Source organism: Tachypleus tridentatus, chromosome 7 (assembly GCF_004210375.1).
Source record: "Tachypleus tridentatus isolate NWPU-2018 chromosome 7, ASM421037v1, whole genome shotgun sequence".
NCBI lineage: Eukaryota > Metazoa > Arthropoda > Merostomata > Xiphosura > Limulidae > Tachypleus > Tachypleus tridentatus.
The window spans coordinates 162,337,234-162,357,733 of NC_134831.1; the positions used below are offsets into that span (position 1 = coordinate 162,337,234).

The 20,500-nt window shown below is 33.4% G+C and overlaps 1 protein-coding gene and 1 long non-coding RNA gene across 6 annotated transcripts in view; one reads left to right on the top strand and one right to left on the bottom strand.

Annotated features, from left to right (window-relative positions):
• Nucleotides 1-15,479, top strand: part of LOC143257071 (uncharacterized) — a 110,016-nt gene extending 94,537 nt beyond the window's left edge. Inside the window, exons 1-3 of one of the 2 annotated variants that reach the window (XR_013031669.1) lie at nt 12,868-13,011; nt 14,670-14,803; nt 15,341-15,479. This is a non-coding gene — a long non-coding RNA (uncharacterized LOC143257071). Of the gene's footprint in view, nt 1-12,867; nt 13,012-14,669; nt 14,804-15,340 lie in introns of those variants that run through there. The other variant, XR_013031668.1, reaches the window with a different exon arrangement.
• The window catches only part of LOC143257070 (latrophilin Cirl-like), a 100,580-nt gene that overhangs the window by 19,471 nt on the left and 60,609 nt on the right, over nt 1-20,500 (bottom strand). For all 4 annotated transcript variants that reach the window (XM_076515224.1, XM_076515222.1, XM_076515223.1 and 1 more), the window contains 9 exons: nt 18,215-18,406; nt 17,010-17,193; nt 15,355-15,498; nt 14,655-14,872; nt 12,786-12,835; nt 10,531-10,642; nt 7,938-8,041; nt 6,908-7,307; nt 5,404-5,507 (listed from right to left, as the gene is read on the bottom strand). In XM_076515224.1, the coding sequence (XP_076371339.1) occupies nt 5,404-5,507; nt 6,908-7,307; nt 7,938-8,041; nt 10,531-10,642; nt 12,786-12,835; nt 14,655-14,872; nt 15,355-15,498; nt 17,010-17,193; nt 18,215-18,406 (1,508 nt within the window). The remainder of the gene's footprint in view (nt 1-5,403; nt 5,508-6,907; nt 7,308-7,937; nt 8,042-10,530; nt 10,643-12,785; nt 12,836-14,654; nt 14,873-15,354; nt 15,499-17,009; nt 17,194-18,214; nt 18,407-20,500) is intronic.

The following is a 20,500-nucleotide window of genomic DNA, read 5'->3' on the forward strand; positions in this document are numbered from 1 at the left end:
CTTAATGTTTTGTTAGATTTTTATCTATCTGTATATGAATATGCTCAGTATCTTTCACCATTTCTATATTTACAAACCATCAATATTCCATAACCATTTGTTCTCAGTTAAAATTCTTTGATCACATTTCATCCAGTCCGGCATAGCCAGGTTGTCAGGGCGCTCGACTCGTAATCTTATAGTGGCGGGTTCGAAATCCTCGTCACACCAAACATGTTCGCCCTTTCAGCCGCGGGAGTGTTATAATATCACGGTCCATCCCGCTATTCAATGGTAAAAGAGTAGCCCAAGAGTTGGCGGTGCGTAGTGATAACTAGTTGCCTTCACTCTAGTTTTATACTGCTAAATTAGGAACAGCTAGCACAATAGCCCTCGTGTAAGTTTGTTGAAATTCAAACCAAACCACATTTTATCTGGTCAATACGTTTTACTATAGCTCTTAGTTATGTTTCTTCAATCATTCTACTTAAATAACGTTATCATTTGTCAAAAGGAGCTTAGTCTGTTTCTGATAGTTTGATCGTGAGTATGAAAAGCTTTGAACGTTTGTCGTCTTTTGTACATTATATTTATATATTTATTTTTGTCTAACTTACAAGCTGAAGTCTTCAAACATTACTGGTTCTTTTCCCAATCTGATTTGGTGTTTTCTTAAACAGTTTCCAAGACTATTTCTGTATAAACAAGCCATACTCATCTTAAAATACTCCTAGGACCTTTTCTTTAAGCTTTCCAGTGGCATAGCGGTATGCTTGTGGACTTACCACTCTATAAATCGGGTTTTCATACTTTTGGTGGGCAGCACTCAGATAGCCCATTATATAGCTTTATATATATATATATATATCAAGCAAGCAAACTATTCATTCAACATTTAATATGAATTATTTCAGTAACTCTTGTATTCACTAACTTTAAACCAATTAGATTATTAAACACTTTCTTTAAAATATTTTCTCAATTTCTCCATATTTTTATTACATAATTCCAGTAAAATAAGTTAGTTTTTATTCACTTAGTTTCTATTCTTACAATTCTCATTTTCATTTCATTTATATTCCATTCTGTATTCCACCGGCTTCTTTCACCCTATTTAGTTATTTTATCACATCGCACTGAATAGTTATTACATCTTACATTTGTCTTATATTTTTTATTAAAGTTCTTAAGTTCAGATATAACTAAAGTTTATGACACCTCATCTCTCCCTCAGTTATTTCTCGATCTCTTTCAAGATTTCCAGCTCTGAGTATACGTTGAATAGTAAGGTTTCACCTTCCACACTCATGTACTATCCACATTAGGCGTGTTATTTTTCACACGTGTATCATCATATCTTAAATAACGATTTAATGTCACTGTCAGTGAGTTACGTTGGATTTTATTTCTTGTAATATAGAACTTCCTAATTTCAGGATTTCACATTAGAACAGAGTTTATCTTTCCCGCCAGAAGCCTCTTCATAATTTTGTCAGCTAATTTAGAATTACTTGTCTACTATAATATTCTGACATGATTATAGTGTATATAAAATAATCAGAATATGGTGTAGTTTTGTAAAGAATTAAAACAATACTTCTAACTATTTAAACAAAGTTCATAGTCTTTAACTATACATACAATGTTCAGGGTGTCTGTAACTATATAAACAATGTTTAGGATGTCTGTAACTATAATAACAATGTTCAAAAAGTGTTACAACATAAAAAAGTGTTCAGGGTGTTTGTAACTATATAAACAATTTTCAGGGTATTTGTAACTACATAAACAATGTTTGGAGAGAGTAATAACACAAACAATGTTCATAGTATGTAACTATATAAATAATGTTCAGGATGTCTATAATTATATAAACAATGTTCATAGTCTGTAACTATATAAATATTGTTCACCATGTGTAACTATATAAATATTGTTCACCATGTGTAACTATATGAATAATGTTCAGGGTGTCTGTAGCTATATGAATAATGTCCACCATGTGTAACTATATAAATAATATTCAGGGAGTGTAACCATATAAACAATGTTCACGATGCCTTTAACTACATGAGAAATGTTAATGATATATGTAACTACATAAGTCATGTTCAGAGTGTGTGACTATATAAACAATGTCCAGGATCTCTGTAACTATATAAACAATGTTCAGGATGTCTGTAACTATATAAACAATGTTCAGGATGTCTGTAACTACATAAGTAATGTTAATGATATCTGTAACAACATAGGTAATGTTCAGGGTGTCTGTAATTATATAAACAATAGCTAGGATGTTCCTAATTACATCAGTGCCCTCAGTGTTAAAATCTGGTGTTCAATTACCTGCTTTGATAGAAAGTAAAGGAATTACATAAAAGATAAAAAGATTATTTTAACTGTATAACATAAAACTAGGATACACATAGCGTCACAAATAATAATCATAATGTGTTTTTGTAACTCTGTAAGGAATGTTCAAAGTAAGTAACTATATAAACAGCACTCAAGGTGTTTTTAACTACATAAACTATGTTACGTGTACTGAAATATATAATCATAGTAAATTTTAAAATCAGTTGCTTCTGGTCGTTTATTAGGTTTAAATATTTAAGTTTAAGTATGGAAGTAAATGGGAACAACACATTATGTAACAACTCCCGCATAGGCATGTGGTTACGGCGCTTGACTCGTAATTTGAGGGATACGGGTTCGAATCACCATCATGCCAGATATATTTTCTCTTTTGGCTGTGGAAGCATTATAATATAGCGATCAATCCTACTATTCGTTGGTAAAAGAGGAGCTCAGGAGTTGGCGGTGGGTGGTGATGACTAGCTGCCTTGCCTCTAGTCTTACACTGCTAAATTAGGGACGGATAGCGCAGATAGCCCTCGAGTAGCTTTGTGCAAAGAAACAAAACATTTTTTAAATGATGACACACGAGAGATGGGTAACTGAACTTACAATCAGTTCTTCATATCATATTCTTCTTTGACCAGAAGTTATTTATAATAACATCAGTTCACTGAGCATTTTTCAGCAACCATCATCCCGTAAATTTTGGAAATTAAAAATCATTTTCTACAGAAGTTTTTATCATACAATATTTTACGGAATTACAGACTTTCATTACAACTAAAGTATCGAACATTTCTCAACTAACATATTTGGAAGTGTCTGACGATACTTTTAAACATGTTTTCTCTTTAAGTGATATTAATTTATAGGTTAAATCGATGAAAGTGAAATGTAACACAATGTGCTTTATAAGAACGATAAAAACTGTCTTAGCGAAACGTTCAATTTCATGTAATTACTTTAGGACTTAAACGTAAACATTTCAGTAAGAGTAAAACAAATGTTGAAGTGAGTTTTTTTAGAATTAATGCGTTATCATTTATTAGGTCGGGTTTTGTTTGTTTTTGTATTTCGCGCAAAGCTACCAAAGGGCTATCTGCGCTAGCCGTCCCTAATTTAGCAGTGTAAGACTAGAGCGAAGGGAGCTAACCATCACCACCCACTATCAAATCTTGGACTACTCTTTTACCAATGCTGGGTCATGTTGTCCGGACACAACTACCGCGAATGGTTTTCAGTAATCAGATATTTACAACTTTCTCTGACTAAGATGACCAAATAAGGCAATCGGTAATTTTCCCAATTTCAGATGAAAAAAATGTCTGTTTTTTATTCGTATGTAGATAGAATTTCAATCATATGTTGTAAATAGGAAGGGATTAGTAATTAAGCATGTAGCATTAGAGAAAGGTTTTAAATCCGAATATGTCGACAGAGCTATTAAGAAAATAACAAATAGGAGATAAAAATATTATGTTATAAATAACTGCTGAATACTTTAACGAATAAAAGGTACTAATACCTGGTTTATCTTGTCAAATAATGCAACAATTTAAATAACAACAAAATATATTTCTAATATTATAATCCGATGAACAAGTTTAGTCAAGTTTTAATGTATTTGAAAATAAAATTGAACTACTAGAAAAACTATTATATACAAAATAACATGGGAATATGGAAATTTTATATAGTTATACATAGGAAAAACTAGAACTTATTTTAAATACTGAATCCATAGACATAAAAGAGATAATATAACTAAATTCCTCTTGTCGATATATAAAGCATTGCCACTTAATGAACAGTAAAGAAGGATATTATGTATGTTGACATATACAATATTGTTAGTTAATGAACAATAAGAAAGGATATTATGTATGTTGACATATACAATATTGTTAGTTAATGAACAGTAAGAAAGGATGTTATGTATATTGATATATACAATATTATTAGTTAATGAACAGTAAGAAAGAATATTATGTATATTGACATCTACAGCATTGTTAGTTAATGAACAATAACGAAGGATATTAAATAGGTTGCTGTATAAAATATTGTTAATTAGTGAACAGTAAGGAAAGATATTATATGTGTTGACATCTACAGCATTGTTAGTTAATGAACAATAATGAAGGATATTATATATGTTGACGTGTAAAATATTGTTAGTTAGTGAACAGTAAGAAAGGATATTATGTATGTTGACATATACAATATTGTTAGTTAATGAACAGTAAGAAAGGATGTTATGTATATTGACATATACAATATTGTTAGTTAATGAACAGTAAGAAAGGATATTATGTATGTTGACATATACAATATTGTTAGTTAATGAACAGTAAGAAAGGATGTTATGTATATTGACATATACAATATTGTTAGTTAATGAACAGTAAGAAAGGATATTATGTATGTTGACGTATAAAATATTGTTAATTAGTGAACAGTAAGGAAAGATATTATATGTGTTGACATCTACAGCATTGTTAGTTAATGAACAATAATGAAGGATATTATATATGTTGACGTGTAAAATATTGTTAGTTAGTGAACAGTAAGAAAGGATATTATGTATGTTGACATATACAATATTGTTAGTTAATGAACAGTAAGAAAGGATGTTATGTATATTGACATATACAATATTGTTAGTTAATGAACAGTAAGAAAGGATATTATGTATGTTGACGTATAAAATTGTTAATATTGTTAATGTACATCTACAGTGAACAATAATGAAGGATATTAAATAGTAAATTAGTGAACAGGATATTATATATGTTGACATCTTACATATGTTGACATCTACAGCATTGCTAGTTAATGAACAATAATGAAGGATATTAAATAGGTTGATGTATAAAATATTGTTAATTAGTGAACAGTAAGGAGGCTACAATACAGCATGACATATGAACTTCAAAAACAAGAAATAAAAGCATTTATTTATCTTAATTTTGGTTTTATTAAGTCTTGAAACAGAACAACTTAGGTGCCTCTGTGTAATTACAACTAGTGTAGTAATTACCCTTTAAAATAAATATTTTATCTTACCTCAAATTAATCAGCTTCGGCTGTTCCTTGTTCTCACTGGTCAAAGATTCGCCATTTTTACGACAGAAACTTACACTTATCACACACAAGATTATGAAAGACACCTAAAATAAGTCAAAAATAATAAATAATTTTAGTTATAATTTGTTTCGGAAACTGAAACAACGAAATGTAAATATTAGAAAATGTAGCCGCCTAAAAATTGAGCAAATTTTCGAAAATTATCAATTATCGTGAATTTTATAATAATTCAATTCCTTTCAGATCATACTTCAAACAATAAATCAACGGTCCAAATATACAGAAATATTTTATTATATGTTAAACATACTGTAGAAAAAATTGGATTAGTAAAGAATATATATAACATTAGTAAATATTACAAGTACAAATATTTAATTGTATACAAAGGTACAGTTAGCACTACCTAGTTAAGTGTTGCTGATAAACACAAAGTTACACGGGATATTTATTGAAATACTATTTTTAGTATTATAATCCCCAAGACGTATCGCTAATCCACCAACGGATGTTATGTTTTTGTTTTGTATTTTAATTTCGCGCAAAGCTACACGAGAGCTATCTACGATAGCCGTTTCCAATTTAGCAGTGTAATACTAAAGGGAAGGCAGCAAGTATATTACCATCTACCGCCAACTCTTGAGCTACTCTCTTTACCAACGAATAGTGGGATTGCCCGTCACATTATAACGCCCAAACGGCTGAAAGAGAGAGCATATTTGGTGCTACGGGAATTCGAACTGCAACCCTCAGATTAGGAATCGAGCATATTAACCACCTGGCCATGCCTGCCCGGGCATGTTATGTGTTTGTGTGTTTGTGAGCATGTTTTTAATACAAAGATATACAATAGGGAACTGATATATGTATATTAAGGTCATAAGTTTGTAAAGAAAGTTATGACTATGTATCCATATTACCTCCCCTAAGTGGCACAGTGGTTAAGTCTGTTGACTTATAACGCTAAAAATCGAGTTTCCATAATCACTGTAGGCACAGCACAAATATCCTATTGTATAGCTTTGTGCTTAACTATAAACACATTAAATTAATTTCATTCTGTAACTGATTAATTAGTTTTCAATCTCCCCATTTCAAAATTATCAGACCAGAAAACCTAAAATCATGAAATATATATGGCATAGCAATAAATTAAAATGAAGGCTACACATTGAATCCCATACTTCTATATTATGTACTGAATGAACGTATATTATCGCTTTCTTTTTATTTAAAAGAAAAGGTTTATGGAGACATGGACGTGACCTACTTAAATCAAATCTTGTTTATATCCCAGTCCTTTCGAAATGCACGTGTATATTTAGTTATGTTAGAATATTAAATGTATTAAGGGTGTGGGACAAGAGCAGCTTCTAGAAAACCTACTAGAAATACTAATCTGTAGTCAAAATAGTTTTAACACCGACATTCTTACAATTACATTGTGTTAGAAAAGAAAAACGAATAATTATGTTCTACTCACCAGAACAAAGACGAGAGCAGGACCCAGAAACCCCAAGATAAAGTAATTGTTTAATTTTAGCCAGCAGTAGAACATAGTTCCATAGCCCTGAGGTTCAATAAAAGCACAAACACCCACAGCTATGATGGGTAAGCCATATCCAGAACAACAGTACCATACCCAGCGACGTCGAGTAGAATCACTGTAACCTTTTCTTTCTAAAGAAACCAGTAGTAGTTGGAGTGGCCCAAGAAACATCCAGATGAATGTAGATAAGAAGAAATAGTGTAAGAGTCCTGCTACCAGACCACAAATGATTCTATTCATTACGAAGTCGATTCCTCCTACAAATATCACTTCAGAAACAATAAGACAGAAGCACATGTTGTTATGGATCAGCTGGCGGTCGTCTTTTAAACATCTAGTAAAATAAAAACAAAACACACTGAAGAATGACGACATCAAAATAATAAAACAAAAAGGTGTTGAAAAATAATGACATCAAAATAATAAAACAAAAGAAGGTGTTGAAAAATAATGACATCAAAATAATAAAACAAAAAGGTGTTGAAAAATAATGACATCAAAATAATAAAACAAAAAGAAGGTGTTGAAAAATAATGACATCAAAATAATAAAACAAAAAGGTGTTGAAAAATAATGACATCAAAATAATAAAACAAAAAGGTGTTGAAAAATAATGACATCAAAATAATAAAACAAAAAGAAGGTGTTGAAAAATAATGACATCAAAATAATAAAACAAAAAAAAATAATGACATCAAAATAATAAAACAAAAAGGTGTTGAAAAATAATGACATCAAAATAATAAAACAAAAAGGTGTTGAAAAATAATGACATCAAAATAATAAAACAAAAAGAAGGTGTTGAAAAATAATGACATCAAAATAATAAAACAAAAAGGTGTTGAAAAATTGTGACAACAAACCCGTGTTAATGAAATCACTTGCAACGTTATCTTTATTAAAGAAGCCGGTTTGACTTATATGCTCTTTCTTAATGTTAATAGAAAAAAACAAACAGGTTTACCTAACTACGAGTAAAATGATAAAGGTGGCTGACAAGAAAAATATAGCAACTCCACATCCTATTGAGGTCACGATTTGGATGGTCAGCTGATCATCTAGTTCCACCTGGAATTAATACAGTTCAATCAGATAAACACATCAGCATAATTCTATGTAAGAGGTATGTACCATTATTAATATATAAAAATATACAGCCTCTTTCAATAAAACAAATATAAAATCGTCATTTAATAGCTTCATTCTGTAAGAAGTTAGTTATCATTGTTTTACACAAAGAAAGAGTTACTTCTTTCTACAAGTATACAAACCAGAATCTTTCTAAGAGATTTTAATACTTGGAGATGACCAACAAAATATGGTTAATAACTTATTGTTATTTCTAAATTTCAGAAAGGGTGTTCCAGGTTCACGCTTTCCTTAGAAATAGACTACTTCCTTCAACATAGATTGTGCACAGTCTTATGTTCATGATTACACAGTGTTGCTCAAAAAGATCTTTCCTGCTCTAAAAGGCTTCTATGAGCCCTCCTTATAACGCTAACATTCGAGTTTCGATACCTATTGTGGGCACTACACAGATTGTCTATTGTGCAGCTTTGTGCTTAATAATAAACGAACAGAAATGCTTCTGTGGGAAGCGGAGATGCAAATTCTAAATTCTGACCGCTCATCTTGACCCTTAAAAGTTTGAGAAAGGTACAAAACATTACATTGAGGTCATATGTTTCTTAAAATCAAAGAGGTTGACTTTAAGGGGTGGTTGGAAGCTTGTGAGGTCTTATTAACTTCAAATATTTATTTATAATCTTGTCCAACGTACCAGAAGATACGTGTAACTCTCTTACAGTAGAGTTTCAAACTGGAAATTCGTAATTTCGCAATTGCAGTCTTTATTTTGGTTCAAACTTTTGTTATAGATTATTCTGAGTCGACGTTTTGCAGCCAGTTTCAGTTCTAAACGCTTTGACGTGTGATTGAGAACCTTGAAACGTTCTTTCTTTCGACTCTGTTGGTTCAACAATCCCGCAACGTAAATATTCTTCAAGAAAAGTACTGTGATGTGACACCATAACTTAAGTAGCGACAGCATTGAATTATCGTATGGCGGGAGCTTCATCGGGATTCACATATCACCAGTGACACAAAAGTCTGATCTACACACGTAGCCACTTAACATGTCACTAGTGACACAAAAGTCTGGTATCTAAGGCAAACACTGTTGTGTGTGTAAAATATTCCTTGGAAGGGTAACTACAGAGAAGTGTGCATGATCTAGGGTAGCGAATCAAAGGTGACTGTCTAAACCTTCTTGGTTCTTCAGCTGTCACCAGTGGTTCTCTGTGTGACCAGCTCTGCTTAGCAGAGAAACATCATCTGCAGAAGGCTTAAATGTAATACACTGAGTTAAATTTTGTCCCTCAGTACTTGCTTTTAGTAACTCAAGAACATGAAAGTGTAAAAGAAGCTCATGATGGATTTAGTGAATCAACGTAGCATAAATGAGCCTATAGAGATTTGTATGTCTCATTGTTGTCCAGCCTACAGCAGCAGTTACTCGTGATTTGTTTGGTGTCGTCACTTTATCCTAATATGCAGAATTCAACTGTACAAATACAGCTTGTACATATTTCAACAGCTCGTTCCACTGAAAGGCTATATATGTGTTTCGGACGAAGCTTGTGATTACTGCTTTTGTGTTTATTTTCTGGTATCTAAATCCATAAGAGGTTTCTTGTTAACAGTTGCCAGATAGGCTACTAAAGTTAGAACAGAACGCTGTGTTTTACTATGTTTGATGGCAAGCTGTCCGATTTTCTTTACTGTCTCTGGTGTGAAGAGGTAGGTGGGTCGTGGAGTAGCCTGTTTTATTTCTTCTGAAAGTACGCTTTGTCTTGGCTTACCGAAATCGTTAAGTACTAAAACTGTCAATTTTTTCATAGAGGTAAAATATTATGTAGAATAGGAAAATTTTGCTTCCTGAAAGTCCAGTAATAGGTCTGCTATGTCAGATACATGTTTGGATGGAAAATATCACTTTTGAGTTGACTTGCAACATCAGAGTCACATGTCACGGGTAAGAGCAAAGTATCAACAGTAGAGTCACAAGTCACAGGTAGTAACTAAGTTTCAACACAGGTAATAACAAAGTCATTAAGTATGCAAATTATTCAATAACTCGTGAACAAAACGTTTGATAATACAGTACAGTAACAACTTACACAATGGTTGGTAAGGTGACAATAATGACAATATAATATGTTATTGTTACTCTAGAATTTTTTTTCGCAAACCTACACAAGGACTATTTGAAAATAATTATTCCTTATTTCGAGTTGATAGACAATAGAAAAGGTAGCTGGTCAAACCGCTCACACGATACTCCTGGGTTATTTTAGTCTGTTTGAATAATGAAAATTGACCGTCATTTGTACGAAGTGATCACAGACAGAAAGTATGGAGCGTGTTATGGTGTCAATAGATGAAAGGTTTCGTAATTCTGGAGAATATAACGAAGTTGAATAAAAAACAGAGGACATTTTGAATGGTCTGTAATAGATCTATGTACATATAGCGCTAGATAAATAAATACTTACCTTATTTGTAGAAATATCCATGATTAAGGCAAAGTTTCTTAGATTATTACAGGAGCACTCGGTGTGGGTCGTGTTTGTTTCTTTAACCCAACAGCCTTCAGAAGACCAACGACTAAAAAACAAATCAAACTAGTGTACCTTCAGACTATTTACTATTAAAAACTGACCTCTTAGACCCCTTAAAAGTATGTTCTATAATTTAATGCTGTATTATGAGTAGAAAGAAGATTATAATACACAAGATGTATGAAATAAACGTTAATATAGAATAACATAAAATCTAATATAGAGTTACATAAAACCTAATGTAGAATAACATAAAATCTAATATAGAATAGCATTAAATCTAATAGAGAATAACATAAAACGTAATATAGAATAACATAAAACCTAATATAGAATAATATAAAATCTAATATAGAGTTACATAAAATCTGATGTAGAATATCATGAAATCTAATATACAATAACATAAAACCTAATATAGAGTAACATAAAATCTAAAGTTTAAAGTTCATTATTTTTTATGGCTGCAATAAATATTAGTTTTTTCTTGTTAGTGTAATTTTCAATATTCCACTGTCCATATTCTTCGCAGAAATGGAAGCTAAGTGTGTACTAACGTTCTTAATGCTTCATGGACCCTCTTTATACAGACAAGCCGAACAGCTTTTTTTTAATGGCTTGTCTTTAATCTATCCGGTCCGCAAGTTGAATTTCTGATGTGGAGTTCCTGTCGTTTCTATATACCTTAATTTATCGACAATGTTCTGTTGTGCTTCTGGCTGATTAAGTTAATAAAATGAAACAATTTTACCCCGAAACTAGACTAGATAAGTAGTTATATCCCCAAACAAACTCTCTGGATTTTAGTCTAAATTTGAGAAAACTCTTCGAAACATAGATCACGTTTTAAAGTAGTCTTTGAACGAATAATGCAACCAAATCAACTGTGAGTTGAAAATTATTATTATTAAATTATTATTATTATTGAAATTTGTAACAAACGTTGCCTACTTCTATTAGACTCACAACACCAGGAAGTATTCTGTAAGAATAGGAAATGCATGTATATAATTATTTTGCACGAATAAATATAGTCAGAGAGCGTGAAATTCTTGTTTAACACACGTCAATGTTTTGAGCCTTTCTGTTATTGGTGTTCAAATTTCAACGTTGAACGGTACTTTGTGTGCACATGCGCTAAACGACTGGATCAGAGATTCCCTGTAGTTCAATCACAGTCTTCCCTAATTTTAAGTTGTCAATCGTAGGAAAGAAAGCTGCTAAGCAACACTCGTGGTCACAAGAGGTTTGACTGTAACTGTTACAATGCACTCACAGCTGAAAGAATGGAACTTTTTAGCGTTGTTGTAACCTTGTGCGCCAATCTGACCCCGTGACAAATTGCAACGTAACGTGTAAATGTACCAAATAGAAATGGAAATGTGAATGCAGTTTGACAAGCAAATCAATATGTACGTGTAACAAGTAAAGAAACGTGTATTGATGGTTTATATGTACGTGTAACAAGTAAAGAAACGTGTATTGATGGTTTATATGAACGTGTAACAAGTAACAAAACGTATATTGATGGTCTATATGTACGTGTAACAAGTAAAGAAACGTTTGTTTATGGTCTATATGTACGTGTAACAAGTAAAGAAACGTGTATTGATGGTTTATATGTACGTGTAACAAGTAAAGAAACGTGTATTATTAACATTTTATACGTACATGTAACAAGCAAAGAAACATGTATTGGCAGTCCATGTGTACATATAAGAAACAAAAACATGTTTTGGTAGTCTATGTGTATATGTAAGTAGTAAAGAAACATGTACTAACAGACTATGTGTACATGTAACAAGTAGAGATACAACTTAGTGTGACAATCATGTGTAGACTAACAAGGTATAAAGAGTCTGTATTTGGTCACGTTTTCTATATTGGATTTATGAGTAGGTTATTCACGTCTGTGTACAACTATTCTAAGAAGTAATAGGTAGGGAAGTGTTTTATAAATACACATTATTTCAGAATTTGTTGTCACAACGTACATATGAAACACAATGTCTGGATGCATAATTCTTAAATATTTTATGTGTAGACACACCAGATACACATGTACTATCGGACTATATTCTTAGACACATCGTTTCCTAACTGCACTGTTTGTGAATGCTGTCTTTCGACACGCAAGTTTCATAATATGTAAATGCGTTCTAACATACACATATCAAATTTCTGCCTACCTCTCTCTAAGATCCCAGTAGACACACTGCGGATTGGTAACATTTTCTTCCTGCAATAGAAAAATAAGCTTTAAGGTCCATTTTGTATCTGCATGTTAAAATTACCAGGCTACAGTATAGGGAGTGTTCATTTCAACTGTAGAACTGCTGAGCTGAAAGAAGGGAAAACTCAACAGAACTGTTTCGTACTCTGGTTGCATAATAAACCAAAATGTGTTTCCCTCAAGTGAGTTAAAGATGATTAATTAGAAATAATGTAGCATTCTTTTCTTTCTTACATAATGTTAGTAGAAGAAAATTAAAATATTTTAAAAAACTTGCAAAACATTCTTTTGGCTAAGCAACTCAATTACAAACCCAAACATTTCGATATAATAAACTGAAACGTTGCAAGAATTAGATAGGCTTATTGTTTATTTGCTTGTTTTAAATGTAATGCTGCACAATAGGCTATCAGTACAATGCCCAGTATGGGGCTCAAGCCCTAAATTTCAGCGTTATAAGCCTTAAAGCGTATCGTTGAGTTGCAAAGATAGGGTTAGAAAATAGTGCTTTGAAAATATAAAGACATATAAAAATGTTTTATTTTCGAATCCAATGTAATTAGGATTGATTTTTGAACAAATGTCCGTAGACATACCGCTGCAGAATCCTATTTTGAGCGACTTCGCTTACTATAAGCTAATTTTACGGGAAACGAACAAATAAATATATAGACGTGCGAATTTAAACTTTATAAAAATTTGTTTGTTTTTTAGAGGATTTTCCGTCATTCAGCAACGCAGGCTTAAAAATAATATTCATTTTTTTATCTCATAATAATTTTCTGGAAATCGGAAAGAAAGAAAAAAACTCATATTCAGATCAAATTATTATCCGTTTACCACAATGAACATTTTTTTTTCACTATTACGCTTAGTTTCTAGAACGATCAATAAGATTCTTACGTCGCGATTGGTCTAGAGAAATCTACAGCCAGTGGATATCAACATTTGCTTTTCCCCCAGTATCAGAGTGGTATTTTTGCGGACTTAGAACGCTAGAAACTGTGTCTCGTTACTCGTGGTGACCAGAGAACAGATAGAACATTGTGTAGCTTTGGTCTTAACTTCAAAACAAACAAATATTGTTAACATTTTAAACATAACAAAACGTAATCCGATTTTAAAGAAAATGATTCACCTGGTGTAAAAATTACATATGATGCTTTGTGGAAAGTCTCTACGTGATGGAGGAAAACGGGTATCATTTTCGGATTCACCGTGCACGGATTACAGGAGAACATGTAAAAAATTTCAAAATTTTTGGCCTCTGTAATCTAATTAAAAGGACAAAGAGGTGAAAAGAAAACTATTCCCAATAATTTTGATTACCATTGATTATTTATAATTGAAATTTTGCTCAAACCTACACAGGAGCTATTTAAACGCAGCATAAGTTAGTATTGATAAACCAAGCCAGACACTTTACTACACCCAATGCCAATTGTTGGAGCACTATTATCTGATCGAATAGTGGTAACAGTGCTTGCAAAACGCTTATGGCGCCAAAGTGCATAACGTGTATTTACAGTAGAGATTTGCGAACCTCTAACTCTCTGCTTTATAGTTTGGACACGTTAATCACTAGGTCACACACAGTAGAAAATAAGTATTTCATTCTCACCGTTCAGTCACTCAGCGATAAGTCGTGAAGCTGACCACGCTAGAAAATAAGGTTTTGATACCCGTGATGAGCAGACCATATATAGCTATTCTATTGCGTGGCTTAACAACAATCAAACCTACGCATTTTCTTATACATTTCGCTCTAGAGTAAAAAAAAAGTAGGATATAAAATTGAAATGAATTTTATGATAAGGATAATTACCTGTAAATGTTTCAGGATAACAGTCACGGGCTGATGAAGTCTTATCGTTCGATGGTGATCTATAGAGGCGCTGAGGACACGCGAGTTGATCAGTCTTGTAGTGTTGACTGTTGTGGACACATGAGCGTCATCCGAGCGATTAGATACCGGTAAGTTTCCCTCAAGAGGTGTAAAATTCTGAATATTTCTGTACGCTATGAAAACAATCTTCACACGGCCTAGATTAGAAATATGCAACGTACACATGATGTTTTACATGGTGAGGAGAAACAAGTCACTATTTTTAATAATGTAACTAGATTTAAGAAAATAACATGATATCTTAAACTATCTCTACGGAGGTAGATTCATGAATGGCATAATCATTGAACATTGGTTTGGAGTATGTTGTATACACTGAGTCAGGGTTACGTATGCTGAATACATACACTATATTTGAAATATTATAGTATTTTTAGTTTTACTTCCAAACTTTCTGAGACTATACTTTTACTAAAAAGAGCGTGTTTAGAACTATCTTTGAAAAAATACAATGTTAAATAAGACTTGATAACGCCAAACGTTTATATTGTTAGTTGTTATTGTGTGTGTGCTTTTATGCTAAAAAACCACACAAAGAAAGTAGATAAGCCTACTTCGGAAGCGAGAAAAAAATGGAAGAAAGAGTTGTTTGTTTTTTTTTCTAGATAAGCGCTATTACCATTTCTTCCACTTCCGACCAATGCTGTGGCTGGTAGTAGGATGACGTCACTTATTGGTTCCCAACTTGTGCCCTCTACCTCTTCACTTAGTGGAAACTGCAATGTTGTTATTGACCAGGTCTGAACCAGACGAATTGAAACTACTATTTAAAAAAAACAAGAAAAAATCGAAAACGTAACTAGACAAATTTCACAGCAGAGAAATCGAGTTTACTTTCAGCATACATCGTAATAATAAATTTAAATGAAAACTTGCACTTTTAAAGAGAAGGAATACAATATCTTTTAGCTTTTTGCGCGACACGAACCAAAGGTAAGCAGTTTGTTTTTCGGCTATCTCAGAATATTTTCTATCTCAATACACCACAGGGATTAAGTCTCTGCTTTCAACCAGTGAAATTTTACTATATATTTATTTATTAATCAATTGTTGATTTGGAATGTCCTACAAAAGAACGCAATAGATTATTTGAATCGTCTAATGAAAATATTTTACAAAAACTTGAAATAGTTTTGTTCGTTGGTTTTGTGAACTTAGTAGTGTAAAACTAGATGGAAGATAACTAGTCATCAGCTTCAAGTTTGGGGCTATTCTTTTATCAACGAATAGTGGGATTTACCTTTATGTTATTACGCTCCTACTGCTGAAAGGGCGAAAATATTTTGGTCTGATGGGGATTCGAATCCTGATCCTCAGATTACGAGTCCAGCGGCCCAGCCCACTGGCTATGCTGGGCCAACTCGAAACAGATTATATGAACCTCCCAAGGGAAATGTATCGTAGAAGAACGCAATAAATAATATGATTATTTCCAAGGGGGAAGAGAAGAATATATTAGATTATTAGAATCTACCAATGGGAATGCTATCCATATGAATTTGTTTTTGGATTATTAGCCCCACCTATCTTTAATTTTGACTTCATATACTAGATAGATCGAATTTGTTAAGAGCACCCACCAATAATTATTGGGCTACTCCTGTCGGAACAAATAGGGGGTTTTGATGGTACATTTATAACGCGTTCATGACCCCAAAGTGAAGAGCACAATACACTGCTGGCCAAAATCTTAAGGCCAATGAACATAAAGCAAAAATATGCATTTTACGTTGTTAGATGGTCCGGCATGGCCAAGCGTGTTAAGGCGTGCGACTCGTAATCTGAGGGTCGCGGGTTCGCATCCCCGTCGCGCCAAACATGCTCGCCCTTTCAGCCGTGGGGGCGATATAATGTGACGGTCAATCCCACTATTCGTTAGTAAAAGAGTTACCCAAGAGTTGGCGGTGGGTGGTGATGACTTAGTGTTCACATTTTCCCTATTAAATGCTAAAAACGTTTTTCGTTTTATTTTTCCTTTTCCTATTTTCATCTTTCGAAGCTGTACTGAAATAAATGGTTGAGTCTAACAACGGAAAATGCATATTTTTTCTTTATATTCATTGCCCTTAAGATTTTGTCCATTAGTGTATATATATATATGTTTGTATTTTTGCGGTGATCACAAATACATAACCCGACATTCTAACCACTGAGTCATGCTTCGCTATGGAAAAAATTGCTAGGGGACTGGAATTTTTCATCGGAAATCCCCAACAAAAGAATATGCTAGATGATTTTAATTCTTTAAAGAAGGAAACCGTAAACATGGCTTACATATATTGTTCTCTACGTGGACCCATCGCTCCCCAAAGTAATTGGTATGTGCGAACACCCATGTAGTCTCTTCCAATCTTTGAATCAATGTAGAAGCTACAACACGTTGTTGACTGGAGGACATATCTAGCCAGGCCTGTTGCTGGAAATTCTCCATAAGGCCACTCACTATTTCCATTACAGACTGTAACATAAAGCATTGAAATTACTTTGAATAATGAACATCAAAATACTGCTTAGTTAATTCAGTATTTCTAAGAAAAAATACACTGTACTCAGAAAACCCGTTGAGATATTGTTAGGATAACGACCGAAAATTTAGATAAGAGCGAAGTACTCAACTGATGAGTCAACGGTTTTTAATACAGTTTCTCTCGTGACTTGCGTTATACGAATATGTGATGTAAATATCTTCAGTTAGACCGGTATATAGAATTAGCTACATTATATACTAACATATCTTAATGTTTTTATTTATGTAATTAGCTAGCCAGCTTTAAGGAGAGTTTTCTGATAATAACGATTACAGATATAAGGCACACAATCTGATATACGTGTAAAGCAAACGGAAACAAGTTTATAATATTATAAGTTTCTCGATCTAAACTGATACCAAATGAAAAAGGAACAACTTATCATCACTTTCTAAATCTAAAGTGATAACAGAAAAAATAGAAACACAAGATGTTTTCGTTTATTTCATTGGTCTTGAGTATTACGGTTATGTTATTTCTTGGAAAAGGATGTCAGTCCTAAAATGATTGCATCATGTAATTAAAGTTATGCCCGGTTTTTTTGGCTGACATGACTTGTGACGTAGTATCAGTGACTGACGTCGCACACTACGCTATTATAAATATTTGAGAAAAGTAAAACAAAAAAAACAGGTGTCAAAGCGCACTGTTTTCTCACTAACATTAGAATTAGAGAGACAACTCTGACTTCCATTTTTGTAATCTTTAACTTCGAAAACTTTAAATGTGCAATTGCTCGAGTTTACAGTTAATAATTACACAAAATACTAAGTAAAATAGTTAAGTGTAATGTATTAAATATCATTTGGTTATCCAATGTATCACTTTTTAAATCCAAATAATTCACAGAATTAATTAAAAAAACAACAATAACTGCAGTATCTACGGCGTCAGACGGTGACTCAGTTTTCTGCCTTTTAGACTTAAATAACGATTTAGATTTTAACCTACATGTAACATATCCAGTACTAGATAATATCTCTGTTTCTCATCTGTAATGTCTTGAGATCTGTCCTCCATCTTGGACACAATACGATGAAGGATGGTTGAAGTCTCTGGAATATCGCCTCCGTACAAGGGTTTGGTACGGGCAATCACTGCCAGCTCTGTTGCTATGCCAACGACGGAATCTCCTCCATCGATCTAGAAAAGTATATTTGTATTTAATTCAAGACAATTAAGCCTTAAACTGATTTACTCAAATTGAACAACTTCAACGTTTCTTTCACCATTTTTTGTTTTGTTTATTTCTTTATTTTTCTTTAAAACAATTTTTTTAAGATTTTAGAAAAACAAATTATGCATCACAAAAAATATTTCTATACGTTTTTTTTTAAACGTCATTTCTAAGATTCAATTTCAACTAAAGGTTGTAATTATACAGATAATTGTATAAGTCAAATACACAATCAAAGACTTGTTAAAATCTGTTATAAGAGTGTATTTTAATGTATTAAAACATTAAATTCACAAACGTTTTATTTAAATGGCACCAGTTTTAACCGTTATTAAATAGGTTTTTTATTCTAAGAAGTATTTAAATGTCACCAGTTTCATAATTAACCAACATGAAATTGAGAAAATGAATATTTGAAGAAGTTACTGTTTAACATCCTGCTCATGTTAACATAATTTATGTTAGCAATTTTTAGCGCTTTCTGTGGAATATCAGTTTTTAACTTTATTAAACCAGACACTTTTCTTACTGAGAAGGCCTGGCATAGTCAAGCGCGTAAGGCGTGCGACTCGTAATCCGAGGGTCGCGGGTTCGCGCCTGCGTCGCGCTAAACATGCTCGCCCTCCCAGCCGTGGGGGCGTATAATGTGACGGTCAATCCCACTATTCGTTGGTAAAAGAGTAGCCCAAGAGTTGGCGGTGGGTGGTGATGACTAGCTGCCTTCCCTCTAGTCTTACACTGGTAAATTAGGGACGGCTAGCACAGATAGCCCTCGAGTAGCTTTGTGCGAAATTCCAAAACAAACAAAATTCTTACTGAGACATGATATAAATATTGTTTCTGGTTTTGAATTAAGCACAAAGCTACACAATGGGCTATCTGTGCCCTGCCCACGGGTATCGAAACCCGGTTTTTAGCGTTGGAAGCCCGCAGACATACCGGTGAGCCATTGTAAACGGTCACTCCGCTCGTAAGGCGGGATGGGTGGAGGGGGAGGTATGAGTATCAGACAAGTATATCCATCACTATTTTAATTAATTACAATCGGATCTTCTATCTTCATTTAATGTGCACTCGTTTTGGGCTGGTTTTAACAGCTTTCTTTGCATAAAGAGAAGTAGACTAAAAATCAGTGAAATGGTTAATCAGTTTTATTTTATTTATTTTTACAAGTTAACTTATTCTCAGGCCTAGTTTCCTCTTTCTTACTCATCATTAATAAAATCGAACACGAAAGTTTGTTTGTTCTTGTTTGTTTTTGAATTTCGCACAAAGATACTCGAGGGCTATCTCTGTGCTAGCCATCCCTAATTTAGCAGTGTAAGACTAGAGGAAGGCAGTTAGTCATCACCACCCACCGCCAACTCTTGGGCTACTCTTTTACCAATGAATAGTGGGATTGACCGTCACATTATAACGCCCCCACGGCTGAAAGGGCGAGCATGTTTGGTGCGACGGGGATGCGAACCCGCGACCCTCAGATTACGAGTCGCACGCCTTAACGCGCTTGGCCATGCCGGGCCAACACGAAAGTAAAAATAAAACGACAATGAGAAGTAGGTTAACAGGTTTCGTCTTTTGTTTTAAGCCTTATAATTTTCAAATACTCTTAGATTTTACGTAAAAAGAAATAGTATCTGAATTAATAAATATACACATCAGTACAGTTAATGGGCGTGGTCTAACCGTTCGTGGCCTGGCATGGCCAAGTGATTAGGGCGCTCGACTAGCAATTCGAGGGGCGAGGGGTCGAATCCCCATTACACCAAACATGCTCGCTCTTTTATCCGTAAGGGCATTATAATGTGATGGTCAGTCCTACCATTCGTTGGTAAAGAATAGCTCAAGAGATGGCGGTGAATGGTCATGACTAGCTGCTTTCCTTCTAGTCTGAGAACGCTGAATTAAGGACTCTTGTGTAGCTTTGCGCGAAATTAAAAAAACAACAACAAACTAACGGTTCGTATGCCAGATATGGGAATCTGAAGGTATCCGTATAAACACTATGTGAACTTTAGGGTCGTGGGTGCGTTGTAAGAGTGAATGTCAAAGCCCATTAT